The 14,503-nt window shown below is 43.6% G+C and overlaps 2 protein-coding genes across 3 annotated transcripts; both read right to left on the bottom strand.

Moving 5' to 3' along the window:
* Window positions 1–2,028: 2,028 nt before the first annotated feature.
* Window positions 2,029–9,147, bottom strand: fem1c (fem-1 homolog c). The gene is made up of 6 exons (XM_072387786.1): window positions 7,716–9,147; window positions 5,522–5,691; window positions 5,239–5,427; window positions 4,489–5,000; window positions 4,110–4,286; window positions 2,029–3,991 (listed from the first exon to the last, which is right to left on the bottom strand). The coding sequence occupies exons 1-6, from the start codon at window positions 8,257–8,259 to the stop codon at window positions 3,727–3,729; spliced, it is 1,857 nt and encodes a 618-aa protein (XP_072243887.1). The 5' UTR covers window positions 8,260–9,147; the 3' UTR covers window positions 2,029–3,726.
* Window positions 9,148–9,496: 349 nt separating this feature from the next.
* On the bottom strand, window positions 9,497–14,503 carry tmed7 (transmembrane p24 trafficking protein 7). 2 transcript variants are annotated; one of them, XM_072387787.1, is made up of 4 exons: window positions 14,427–14,503; window positions 13,947–14,141; window positions 12,620–12,865; window positions 9,497–11,704 (listed from the first exon to the last, which is right to left on the bottom strand). In XM_072387787.1, exons 2-4 carry the CDS (start codon window positions 14,103–14,105, stop codon window positions 11,468–11,470), a joined length of 642 nt encoding a protein of 213 aa, XP_072243888.1. In that variant the 5' UTR covers window positions 14,106–14,141; window positions 14,427–14,503; the 3' UTR covers window positions 9,497–11,467. The 2 variants fall into 2 exon arrangements, with proteins under 2 accessions (XP_072243888.1, XP_072243889.1); XM_072387788.1 differs by having other exon boundaries at window positions 14,431–14,464.

Consider the following 14,503-nt stretch of genomic DNA (forward strand, 5'->3'; position numbering starts at 1 on the left):
TAGGTCAACTGCAGCTTTACTCGACTGAGGGGGCAGGTTTTAAAAAAATACGAAGAAACACGGAGATGTGCCTGAATCAGATTTATTTTCCAGCTGTTCTATTTCCCAGAGGGATGCAACTTTTCGCACCAGATTAAAGATAAACAAAGATGAATCCTCTTTCACCTGTGCTATCTTTGTACATCCAAGGCTGGGAGTGGTTATGATAAAGCTAACAGCAGAGTTTAATGACACCACCTTAAGTGGCCCTGCCAGTAAATGACATGGACTTCGAAGTGCATCTGAAATAATCTGTTTACATCCTTGTTCCTTTCTTTCTCCTCCTCCAACTGGTTTTCTCAGGTCAGCAAAGCTGTTTGTCCACATTCAAAATGAAATGACATCGAGCTTTTGTTATGTAAGAATAACAGTGAGGTCTCAAAGGGTTGCATGTTGTAGCCACTTATTGGAGAGCGTTTTCTTTACAAAAAAAAGTTTGAGAAAACTAAGTTTTTATTAGCCAACAGAATGGATATAGGTCATCTAAAGCAAACCGCCTCTGTACTGCCTCGGCAGCCCACTGTGCACGCACACACTCGCACACGTACAGTACAGTGTTCATGACTCGTTAAGAAATTCCCACTCCTTGCTTTGTTATAGACTGTGGCAGTGAGTCATCACAGCACATTCAGCTTAGGTGTGACATTCTGAGACTGACTGCTGCTGCTGTACGTGTGGAGGAAGCAGGTGGTGAGATCGACAAGCGGGAGGAAAAACACCCGATTCATCTTTGTATGTGAATCTGTTGACAATCAGGACACAAGTGTCATTGAGACGGTGCTCAACTGTGTCCTTTTCCATAGGAGGGAGTGGCATCATGTGGTTGTTAGGTGGCAACTCTTCCCTTATCACACTTAAACTTATTAAAAACTAGCTAGGTTGGGTCACCATATAAGCCCTTATTAACTAAGGACAAAGATAAGAGCTGCAGCCATGATTTAGCTGTTTGAACCTGTACGCTTCTTCAGCACAGTACTCAAAGCACACAAGAAAGAAGTATTATAGAAATATCCTTAGTTTTGTCGTTATTTTAGCCAGAGATGGAAACATGAACGTTTTCAGCTGACAGCGGAATCAAGCCACAATATTCATCACGATTCCTCCGACAGGTATGTCCATACCATAATTCATCAACACTCTTTCCAAAAGAGGTTTTGGTCACTCAGTCACTGGGTACACAGGATTAATTATAATTCATTTCAAGCCTGGCAAGTCATCAGACCTAACAAGCTCTATCTACAATCTAAAAATCTCAATATATCCTGGTCTATAAACCATGTGTGGCTCCCAGATCCACGATGATAAGCGTCTACTGACAAGGTCCGTCTTAAAAGTCCTTTTTAAAAGTATTTCTTGTTGTTCCTAAACACTGCAACTTTAGCAAGTGTTACTGGTTCTTACATAAAAAAAAAAATTTAAAAAAAGTTTTTTTTTTTTTAACCTCTTTGAAATATGGCACAGGGAATAAGCAAGGTCATGAATACATGGAAATCATTCCTGGGTGTGCTCTTGGTTTTGGTGACTGTTGTCGTATATACAGCTTTAACCAAGTTCTAAATGAACATCTTCAGTGGGGGTGATTCTCGGACTTAACTGAATTAAAAAAAAAAATTTTTTAAATTTGGAAGATTTGTGAAGACTTTACGGCTCGCTGACAAATGGAAAAGAAACGGCAACATGGACTCAGTTTGAAAACTAAATAAAGCAAACAGGTATTCACCTTCATCTAAAAATATAATTGACATGCTTCTTAGCATTCAATAACCACCAATACATCGTCATGAATCTCTGAAGCGGTCCAATCACAGCAGTTAGTTCCAGTGCAATAATATCGATTTGAGAGGATATCTGGTGAGACAGAGAAATGTAATTAAGCCGCGTTAAAACCGCACAGACACACCGTGCAAAGCTGTTAGCACGCCGTCAGCACGCCGTCAGCATAAGCCAATCAGGGAAACACCTGGAAATAAAGACATCTGGACAAGGGGACAAGTGCAACATGGTTTTATTGTCAAACTGGTAATTAAGACATGAACTTGATTAATGCCATATCAAATCTTAAACTCCGCTGTAGTAAAGTGCAGATTCAAATCAAGTTGCCCTGGGTGTCCTTGTACATTTTCAATGTCTGGTTTTTGAACTGCAAAATGAAATTATGAAAAGCCCTTTTTTTTTTTTTTGTTTTTTTAAATATTTTTTTCAACCCACACGTCAGGAGCTTCTGTGCAAACAGGATAATTGACAAAGCTTTACCGTTCTGTACCTCGATGGGCCCTCCCACTCGCCCGCCTTCAGTTCTCCTACGACGAGGCGTACAAAACGAACGGAGCTTTTCCCCAGCTGTAGTTTGGAGTCTCGGAGTCGTCGTGAACAGTCATCTGCAGCGATGGTGTAGTCCATGCACTGCCGATCATGCACAGCGGGCAAATGTTGGCAAGCTACCAAGACTTTCTTTTTTTTCGATCAAGAATATGACGGCGTTTAAAGGTCAGCCTATATGCGAACGGTAAGAGGTCACTTCTGTGTGCAAGCCTGCACTCTCTAGCGGCTGTAGACAGTTCGGGCCGCAGTGGTTTTTAGTGGCAGTCGTGTGCAAACGTGAACTCTCCATGAGCGCCACTTCACTAAACTCCTGCCCTCAAGTTTGTGTAAGCTCATTAAAAAAAAAAAAACTTCATCTAAGACACACACACTCACTCGCAAACACAGTCACTCAGATTCATTCACACTTCTTACAACGATCAATACAAAATGGTTTTACTCCCTCCCCCAATCCCACCTCCTGGAGTGAAGCAGGTGGATGCTGAAGGAAGCGGCAGCAATGAGGTAAACACACATAAAACATAAAAATAAAATAAAAAAAACCTCATGAGATATTGCACAGACGAGTGCCGGCACAGAATACAACAGTCTCTACAACAGCCCCAGCCTGTGCATAGGAAGAATAAAGCACTTACGGTGTTCGTTCGCACACAAAAAAAGACCCTTTCTTGTAAAGCTCTGTTTTACACTAGAGTGGGAACGACAGATGAGTCTACAATCCGCACCACTCGGCAGATATCCAGATTTGTATGACAAAAAAGTACATGTGTTGTAAACGTACAAAAACTTAAACCTAGCGATGTCTGAGGAAGGGTCCACGACTGATGGCAACAGTGATTGGACAACCAAAAAAGAAAAGGGAAAAAAAAAAAAAAAAGGTCCCAGCAGATGCAAAAAAAATGCAGGCAATGTTGAGACTTGGTTGGAGCCAGCATGGAGAAAAATCTCTCAAGTTTCATTCAATAAATAGCATTGTGGAATATGAAAAAAAAAAATTTTTAAAAATTTCTTCCTCAAGCAAAAGCATGTGAACCCCCGTCTGCTCAGTTCATCCAGAAATACAGTCGTGTTTTGTCCATGTTGCTCCTAATACATCCCCCACAGGTCAGACTACGAGAGCTGCGGTTCTCTCTGTGATGAAAGTCACTCCAACCCATCATTTTTCAGTCCATCCCGGCGAAAGGAATACGCGATTTCCCCCCACCCCCCCCCCCAAGTTCATACTCTCCAAATAGTCACAATTTGCAAACCTAACCCACGTCAGTCTTTGCTTCTCAAAACCCTGGGTCTATAAAGCTCCCTCCACTCGTGTGTCCAGTCGCACATCCAGCCCTCGCCTCATCCATTCCAGCCCCTTCACAATCACTATCTGTGGAGCAAGACGAAGGCTTCTAGCTTCTCGGGAATGTTTCCCCGATAGTCGAGGTTGTGCTTAATGATGGCCCTGGCAGCGAGGCACTGCAGCGTGGTGTGGTTGATGGGCTGGATCACATTCCTGGCCAGCTCCTTCTCGTCCAGGAGGTCGCAGGCAGTTTGTTTGAAGGCGTTGGTGCTGTCAAAGTGAGTCCCGCAGGAAATCAACAGGTTCATGATGTCAGGGTGGCCGTTGGATGCAGCTATGTGGAGGGGGCTGTCGGAAACGTGGGCAACAGAAGCACCAGATGATGAGACAGCACGCCATAGGTGTCATGTACGAATTAAACCCAAAGAACTATAGAGTAGAACACAAAAAAAAACAAAAAACAGACCTGTTGTCATCTTCGTCTCGGCTGTTAACATCTGCCCCACACTCAAGGAGGATAGAGGCCACCGTTAGGGAAGGGAACTTGCAGACAGGATAGCGGCCCACACAGGTGGTGTTGCGGTCGACAGCCAGGTGTAGCGGGCTGTAGCCGTTCTTACCACATGGCTGGAGCTTCAGGAACCTGGAAGTGTAAAAGATGGTCCATGTTCAGTCAAAGAATAGCAACAAGGTGACAATGAGCCACAAGCGCCATCACTACGAGGACGAGACTAGTAGAGGTTGGAAGCTTTATCGAGTCCAACTGATACCCTGCACTTCCTGGGACTCCAGCTGCTAAAACTTTACACAAACAAGGCAGACGCAAAGCAGACACACACACACACCTATAGATGGTTTCCTTCTTGAAATGGTCCTGCTCTGAGGTACATGGCACCTTCTCTAAAAGACAAATGAGGTGCAGGATAATTGAGAGAGCCTTGCTGAGCTGAGCCGGATCAGGAGGCATCGGTCCGCTTTGTTTAACTGCTCGCTCAATCTCCAACACGCTCTTGGTCAGGATGCCCATCAGGTCCTCAAAGGAAACAGACGTCCCCAGAAGCCCCTTGGCCCTGTCCTGCAGCATGAAGGAGAAGAGCTCGGCGAATGACAGCAGGCTGGAGGCCGTCATGGGGCTGAGGGGGTCCAGGTTGTTCTGCTGCATGTCCAGTGCGTATTTCCACAGATTGATGCAGCGCTCGAAGTTTCCAGAGTCAGCGTAGACTGCACCTCGGTAACGGATGTAGTAGGATGTGTCTGGGTGCTGCGGGCCGAGGATTCTCTCCCGGATGAGCAGGGCCTGCATGCGCATCTCATCGGGGTCAGATATCAGCCCATCCAGCTCTTCTCCGTTTGTGACCTACGGAGAGGATGCGAAAGGTTGAAACACGTCCTGGGGTGTCAGCAGTATGGCCTTGTGTGTTCTGAGTCTGCTACTACTCACATTCGAGCAACTTTTAGGGTTTTTTCCTAAGTGCTGCCACCTTGGTTAAAGGCTAAATTCTAATACCAACTTGACAACCTCAGCACTTGTAAAAAAAAAAAAAAACACCTTGAAAACATTTAATTCATGTCAGAAGTGGCTGAAAAGACCTCACCTCTCTGGCGTAGTCGTAAGCCATGATCAGCTGCTTTGGTTCCGGTTTATGAACAATGTTGTTACTGTCCACATATCGGAGATCCATGGCTCTTTTCCAGTATTTCAAAGCTCCGAGCAGATCTCGCTTCTTGTCAACAAATGTAGCTCCCAAGAGCTCCAAGGCATCAATGCGTTCCGTGGGGCTCGTCTGCAGAAGAACATCACTTTTTTTTTTCCAGACATCTGGACCACGCAAAGCTGTACACTGACAAACTCAACTATTAGCGGCGGGAGGCCCCTACCTGCTGGTGCGTCGTCAGGTAGTCTACGATGTTAGTGTGGCCTGTAACGCTGGCAGAAAGAAGGGGCGTCATGCCGTAGCCGTCCTGCTCCATGGTCGCGCCATACTGCAGCAGCATTCGCATGATCTCCAGGCTGCCTGACTCGGCACAGTCATGCAGCGCTGTGTTGCCTGTGAACAGAGACAACACCGTGCCTTACAACAGGGGGACGGGCTGCTTTATTTACATCAAACCAGACGGACAGTCTTACATCACAGATGCGCGGCAGGTAATCGGGGCCAAATGTTTTCACACATCGAAAAGGGAGCATCATTCTATTAAGAATTTGTCGTGAATCTTTAATCATTTGCTTTTTTTGCCTTTTTATTTACACATCTATTTTAAATCCTTTACCCTCCAACACTGTCATGATTTCAAATCATCTTCAACTTGTTCGCTCTCACTTGGCGTCGCGTCGTAAATTAAATTAAATTGAATGGAAAAACACAAATGGACACGTTGCATACTCGCGATGGCAATTTCTCTCAAAGGAGCTAGAAAATGCTCATGACGACTCGTCGTAAAACGCGGTTTGCTCCGACGCCAACTTGTTTGAACTTGAACCGCTTGAACCCAGCCGTGACAGTTCGAAAAAGGAATTCAATAACTCACTGATGTCATGGTTAATAAGGGCCTGCGATTAAAAATCAATCAACACACGTCACACTGTGCGTAAAGGAATTCGCAGCGCTCCACTTTCATCCCTCCTTCCCTGTCTTCCTAAAACAGAAGTCCTTTGTGCCGCTTGCTTGCCTCAGCTTTCTGCATATGTGGAAATCCAAGTGCAAGTAGAAAAAAACTCCAATAGTACAGGTTGGAGGATTATTAATTACACGCTTCTTTGTGCAAAAATGACACAAACCGGATTTTTAATTAATTCAACCCAACTCCTGACTCTAAGAACTTTGTATGTGTGTGTGTGTGTTGGGGGGGGGGGGGGGGGGGGGTTGTTTGGATGGCAACGGCACTTCTACAAAAAAAGACTTAAGTTGGCACATAATTTAGAAATGCTTCCAAACACAGGGGAACAGATTTTTTTAAGCCTCCATCCAGAACTAAGGCTACCTTAAGCTCGCATGAAGAAAGAGTCCAACTAACAGCTCGTGTGCTGACGGAAATCTAAGTTACAAGAAGTTCTGATTTAAAAAAAAAAAAAAAAAGAAGGAAGAGACCAGTTAAATGAGCAATTATTTTGGCTTGATGACATTTCTTTTTGTTCTTGCTCACCCTCCTTCATAAACACTGTGTCTATTGTTATTGGGGGGAGAGGGGGGGGGTGATCCTTTTCCAATCGAGTACCACAGATTTCTTCCCTTGTGTTGGTTCAGCAGTAAAGAAAGCAAAGACCTGAAGGACAGATGTGAAAGCTCATCTTCCACTGCAATCACTACACAGGTGTAGCTCATCTGTCGGCGATGCATAAAAAGGCCACATATTTTCTGCTAAAAACGGTCCGGAAAAATTAATTTGGCACCAGCAACAAATTACCAGCTGGTGAGTTCATCAGCCAAGCTAAAGATAAGCTGCGAGACAAGTGTTCTTATCAATCCTACCGACTCCGTTCATGTGTCTGCATGTAAGTTTTGTCAGTCTTGTCTATGTGAGAATTTACAGTCGTGTTGTGAGAGAATCGGCACTTGGAGCAGGTAAACACGTCCAGGGTTAGGGCCATCTTATACAGCCCCGGTTACCAGCTGTTTGATACAAAGTTCTTTTAAGCAGGATACTCCAGTCTTTTCCCTTTTCAAGCAATAGACAGCAACTTCAAAACAGATGGACGCCGATTTTCCAGTATTCCTCAAATGCCATCTAAGGAAAAAAATATTATCTCTTGGACACACCCAGACAAACACGCCAGTGCTGACGTAGCCGGCTTACAGCTTTCCATTGTGAAAGCAGAAGTTCACGTTGGTCTCTTGACTCATTTCAGACTAAAACATGTGAAGACTTCAACTGAGTCATATGACATTGTTTTCAAAAAAGCTACCCATGGATCATCACTTGTGATTACTGGAACTCATTCAACCCCCAAACAACACTATCCTCACCAGTGCTCGGATTGCATTTTGCTTGCTTAAATTCATTTCCTCACAACCCCAAACTCCTATCAACATGTCAAAGAACAGGGCGTATTACCTGGGTGTCGCTGACTCACCTTTCACACTTTTCCTGTTGACATCTGCTCCTTTCTCCAGCAGGTATTGCGCGATCTCTTTGTGGCCCTTGTAGCAGGAAATCATTAGACACGTGTGGCCATGCCTGTTAGCCACCTCCAGATCAGCTTTGTGTTCCACCAGGTATTTCACAATGTCCAGGTGGCCGTCAAAGCAGGCTGCCCTCAGGGGTGTTGAGTTGGTGAGGGTCGTGCTGTTGACAGAAGCTCCGTGACCCAGGAGGGACTGGACCACTTTCAGGTGACCCGCCGCCGAGGCAGCCCACAGGGGGGGCGCTCCCTCTATGGTCTCCCCGTCAAAGTTCACCGACCCGCCGACCTCAACGGGAGCGCTGCAGCACTCCAGCAGATACTCCACCAGGTCCAGGTGTCCGTACCGGGCGGCCATCAGCAGCGGCGTGGCCCCGTTCGTCTTCTCGCCCATCAGCTTGGTCACCTCGTGTCCATCTTTGTTCTCCAACAGTTTCTGAAGCAAACGGAGCTTACCGTCCCTGGCTGCGTTGAACACGGCCGTCTTTAAATCCATCTCTTGACAGAGGGTTTCACTTTTCCAACAACAACAATAATTCTTTTTTTTTTCTAAAAAAAGTCCACAGTATCGGTGAAACAACGACGGCTGGAGGTGTAACGCTGCTGTGGACAGGTGGAGCCGGGAACCCTTTGTTTACAACAACCTTCGACTTTCCAGCCAACAGTGTAAAAAGAACAACAAAAAAAAAAAAAAACCGATTGGCTGGCGTTTTATGGTTAAAAGCCCCCGATAGTTTGGGACTTCACACGGTTCGGCTTTCGAGTATCGCCACCACAAGTTAGTGATGTGGATCTTTAACTCTGTTAACAACCCAAACGTTTGAAATGACCCTTGATCCAGGGATACATTTGACGCCGAGTTAGCGAGCTGGCTAGTCAACTTCCTTGATCAGTTAAGCTAACCGACTAGCTTCGCCAAACTGAAGTAATTGTCACCTCTTTATTGATGGTTCACCCTGCACTCCTCCGCAGACATGTCTCCCCCTCCAAGAAGCCCTCCTTCATCAGATCTGTCTCCTTCGCTTGTCATAGTTCCGCACCATAACGTTGCTCCCGAGACGTTATTTATACTGGCTTTCAGTGGGCCGAGATGTGGAAATCCACCCCCACACGTAATACCGTGTTGCTGCTAGCTTTAGCCTGGAAAACCGACGTTCGGCCGAACGAGTAGGGGGGGATACCCCTGCTATCCGAGCCGCGTTTCTCTCTCACACACGTCGACGAGCAAACGGAAAGCTTGACCTACAAACACTGTGAGTAATAGCCGTCCGTATAGCCACCCTGGAAACTGGCACGACAATAATCTGAGCGAGGGAGAGAGTAAATAAGGGAGGCTAACCACCCACGGTTAGACCGGATGATCACGACTCAGTTTCTGTCAAATCACAAAGCCAACGCAGTCTTTTTTTCTCCACGAGAGCGAATGATTGACGTGTCGCCGTCCAATCACAGAGCGGGTGTCCTGTTACGTAGCCACGATAAAATAACAAAGTGGCGAAAAATCTCGTTCAGCCTCCTAGGGCTTTATTGGAAATGCAGCCCGCCATGGTAAAAAAAAAAAAAAAAAAAAAAAACAACAACAAAGCAACTAAAGCAGAAAGATTAAACTACATCATCTGATTGAGCTGGCTTCAAAAATACTGAATGAGCGAAGCACTGACAGTGACAGCCGTGAACACATCACTCCCTACAGGACACAAGAGGCACGACCGCGCGGTCCAGAAACTCCACGATTCACTGGTAACCAAGAGTCTTTTTTATTAATGGCGACTAAAACTATGCAAATCTTAACATTCAAACAGAGAGTTTATTCAGCCATCCTGAAAATAAGCTCCAACAACGTCTCAGTGCTGTTCAAAGGTGACCTATCAAGTGCACAACCTAAAAAAATCTAATGGCAAGCATGTGGAGGGTGGAGACGACTAAAAAGAAAAAACACACATTATAATACGAATATGGTGGCTTATGGTATAATAATGTACAGTGAAATTCAATATCATAAAATCTTAAGATTTAATCACTTAATAGTCTCTGGAATCAGTTCTGTCCAATTAACAAAGATGCAACAAACTGAAATTCAACCAAGAGTCGAGATTTTAGTCTTTTTCAGGATACAAATGGAACATTTTGTCCCTTACAACCCTTGCGTTGTAATTGTAAAATAGAACTTCTACGAGGGATCATTGATGATTTACTCAATTCATGTCTCAGCCACTTCTGTATAAAACAGATTTATTTGCAGTCAAATGTTCAGCCCACGTGATGCAGCAGAACTACCGGCTTTAATTTTCCCCTCAGTTACTGTGTAGTCCTACAGGAGGTCAAGAATCACCGTTAAGATCCTTGCCTGCACAATTAATCAGATGATGAAAACTGAAAAATTACATTTTTGGAGGATACTCGCTAAATCTTTCTTTTTGAGAATGATCCAATATGTCAGAACAGGAAATATATATATATATATATATATATATATATATATAAATCACAATTATAACCCAAAGCCAGTGGAGTCACCTGATACTCAAGCATTACTTTGCAGTAAATGTAAATTTACAACAGTGCTGTATAAAGCCAAAAGGACAGTGTCGGCCCACAAGATAAATACGCTGTTATACCTTAAAACAGAAGAAGCCAAAAACAAAAGACAACATATGCTGCGATAGAACAGAGACTGTAAAGGTTGGAGCACTTCAATGGTTGGCATTGCCACTTCAGAGCACAAAATGTAATAATCAATCATAAGAATATCAGATAATTGCCCCCCCACCCCCCTCCAAACTCAAAATTAAATAGTTACCTTTTAATTGGTGAAATCCAATGTATATTAGAGCAAAAGGAAACACAACAACCGACTTTATTTACTTTTTTTTTGGTTTTGTTTAGTTTCTTAAAGAATTGGGTCACTCAGCATTAACCATCCACATGTATAACTTTCACCCTTCTAACCAAATCCAAACGTGTAAGCAGCAGTGTTCAGCTAAGATGAAGGATGGTCTTCTCTGGACTGCACGGTCACTTCTAATGACTCATATAAAAGGACAAAGCTGACAAAGAAAACAATGCGTCTACTCTTTTTCACTCAATACAGTGAAGATGAATAAAGAGAAACGGGGTAAAACGCTCTGCACTGTGAGAGCGACCTCAGAGATGCAGCGAGCTGCAGATACGGAAAAATATCCACAGCACTCCTGACACTGTGATAAAACACCTGGTTTCAACTTCCGCTACTTTGCTCATTTCAGGGTGCAGTTTGGGGCTGAAAAATGCATCAGATCAGGGGGGAGGGTATGAGGTGATGGAGCAGAAAAGGACAGATTTTAAAAAGAAATAAAAAAAAAAACACAAAAAAAAATAACAACAACCACATTTAGAAAAGTTCAAATCACACAAGGTTTGTTTTAAACTAAACGAGCAGCTCAAACTGTCTAAAATACAGATAGTTACAAGCAACACAATCGAGCCTTTCTTTCACTTTTTCCTCTTTCTTTTAACCCTCAAAAATATTTCAAACAACTTTTTTCCTCCAGACTTGTAGCGTAAAGTTTTTAAGAACCGCAGTGCTGAACTGGTAGTTTGATATGATCCGATTTCAGATCAACACTGCTGTTCTTACCCACTCTATGCCCTTGAGCCCAGTTACAGACAAAAAAAAAAAAGAAAGAAAAATAAGTGATGAGTCGGATCCCGGAGTTCAGACACCGTTACGATCCGACACGCGTCATAGTGGTCTTCTTGTCAGAAAAGAAGCTTCTCAGCAGGACCACCTGACTGATGCTGACCACCAGGAGGATAATGGCTTCTCCGATGGACCAGAACGCAACGCGAGTGTTAAGGTCCTCGGCCCGACTGCGTCCCTGGGCCTCACGGAGGCGGAAGTGCGTCTGGTAGTCGATGACGGACTTCAGGGCCTCATGAATAGAGACACAGGCTGATTCCATCTGGAAATGGTGAACAAGACTAATATTAGACCTGCTGAATATAGCAGAAAGTAAAGAAGGAATATAGCAGAAACTTAGCAAAATCTCCACCATTCCTTGTTTTCGGCTCTATGACATTACGCTAACTGACAGAGGGCACCCTCTTCCCAACTGTAAAATGTTGTAATTAAATAGATCAATCATTTAAGAATGATCAGCATTCAGCCCTTTATCAGAACAAGATTAAAATTGGCAAAAGATTTAAATGTGAATAAAACCGTATTTTTCTTGAATACACGTTCATCTGTCAGCTGCAATATCAATTAAATATGAAAAAAAAAAGATCCTTGGACAGAAAAAAAATTAACATACTTTGGTTAGCCTGAGATTTGATCATTTGTGACAAGTTTAAATGAGCAGCATGCACAAAAACAACCGCAATCTGTTGCCTTTTCTGGATACATGTATTCAATATTGTACATTTTTAATAAAAACAGAGGGGACTGCCACACGGTGGCTGACGTGGTTCTATCCCAATTTATTTGTTCAATTTTTTTAAGTGCTACTGCCGTCAAATACAGAATGAGCAATTATTTTGCATGAAAAAGTCAAATGTTTGAACAAGCCTGTTTGTCTGCGAGCTACTAAAGAGCAGAAAGAAAATCCTCAATTCAGGACCCCCAAGTCTTTTTGCTCAGCAGTTAAGAGTTTTAGTGATGATTTTTTCCTCATTGGATTCAGATGAATTTAGATCGTTGAATCCATTTCAGGAAATTTACAGACATGAACACTAAAAGGGTTTAAACAATGTTCAGCCACATTTTCTTGCTAACCCCACAGATGCAATGACGACAAGAGCAGAGTGTCACAGACGAGGAATCGTATTTTATTATCCACAGCATCGGCCTTTCTCTCACACGCAGACACAAAGCTCACCTGAGTTAGAGCAGTAACCCTGTTCTCGTTGGGGAAAAGTGGAGGGTCATCGCCGACCTGGAAATCAAAGTAAACCGTCTTGTGCGTGAAGGTGGAGAACTCGTTGCTGAAGCAGAACTTGTAGGTGCCGTTCTTGGCTGCTGTGAAGGTAAAACTGTCGTACTGCTTCTTCATCTCCTTGTAGAGTGTGGTGCCATCTGGGTCCTCCAAACGACAGTCCACATCATAATGGCCACCAGTTACTACCTGGTAATTCAAAAGGACAGAAGGAGGACAACTAACTCAATGACACGATCATCGTCTCAGACTGCCAATACAACTCAGAGTCCGGTCCAGAAATACTCCGCTGACTCTGCAGTTGTTAGGTGTATCACTGATGGAAAAGAGGCTGAGTACAAAGAACTGTTCGACCACTTTGTATCACGGTATGGGAGCAATCAACCCATAAACAAAAGAGAGGATTGTGAATTTTAGGCCAAAAACTGGCTCTATCTTGGAAGAAGAGGTGGTGGAAGGCCCACAGATAACTGTGAGTTTAATTGGACGACAGATTTGACTAGAAATACAAAACTGAGGCCGTCTACAAGAAGGGACAGAGCAGACGGTACTTCATAAAGAAGCTTAGGCTCCTTAATGTTTGCACCAGGATGTTGAGCAACCTATATCCGTCTGTGGTGGAGAATGCATTCTGTATCAGAGCATCAGAGCCAGTGACTCAAAGAAACTGAGCCAGCTTACAAAGAAGGCTGGCTCTCTGCTGGAGACTGCCCTAAATTGTGCAAAGAAGAACGCTGCCCATGTCGCTGAACATAGTGGACAATACTGCACATCCTCTGCAACACGGTGGTGAAACGATGAGTGTGTTCTGTCAGAAGCTTCTTTAGCTCCTCTGCAACCAAGAATGGTGGAGGAGGGTCATTCCTGCCACATAGCCACACTGCCTTTGTCATTCAACATTAATAAATACTGATGGCTGTCAATTACTAATGGAAAACAAACATACAAGAAAGTACAAGAAATACTGCAACATTAAAATTTACATACAACAAATGTATTCAATTACTAAAAATAATTCACAGTAATAGAGGACAGCGTAGTTGTTTGCTATTCTATATATCTAGAGTCAATATGATATATTACATAATCTTTGTTGTATTTATTAGAGACTGGCTCCCTTTATTCATCCATTATTTGAAAGGATTTAAAGCTGTTCTGCCCTATTACTCTTTAAATATCAACGTCAAGAAGCCGATTTTGATGTTGCAGTCTTCCCATTAGGACTGTTAATGGAGATGTTGAGCTGTGGGTCAAAAGAGGACACACATACCTGAAACTCAAGTGTGCACTTAGTGCCCATGATGATGTCCTCGTAGAAACACTGTTTGGCGTTATCTGGCAGCTCAAAAGTTAGCTCAGAGCCTAGCGCCCACCCACAAAGCAGCTGGGCCCACAGCACCTGCAACAGCACCCGAAGAGATCCGAACATCCTCAACACTGACAGCCACCAGCTTCAAATGAAAACCTGGAGAAATAAGCATTGGCAGACATACAAATAAAATCAATATCGACGGTGGCAAAAGCCAAAAATAGCGAGAAAGCAAACCCGGACATTGATGTCAGCGGCAAATTGTTAGCTTGAAGCTAACTGGCTTGCTATCTAGCGTTTGCGTTTTAAAGTCAGAAAGTAGCTAGGAATTGGTAATATTTTTCTATGGTTAGCACACTTATATATTTTTGCTGACCTATAAGTGATCAGTTAGATTAAAGTTAATTTAAACAGAAATTATTTTCTCTCAGTCTGAATTACCTACTCACACCAAGGTCCTCCTCACCCGGATGCGACTAATGCTAAGAGACGTATAACAAACGTGACACACCATTGGC

The sequence above is a fragment of the Leuresthes tenuis genome, unplaced genomic scaffold (genome assembly GCF_036924035.1).
Source record: "Leuresthes tenuis unplaced genomic scaffold, fLeuTen1.0.hap1 SCAF_6, whole genome shotgun sequence".
Classification (NCBI taxonomy): Eukaryota; Metazoa; Chordata; class Actinopteri; order Atheriniformes; family Atherinopsidae; genus Leuresthes; species Leuresthes tenuis.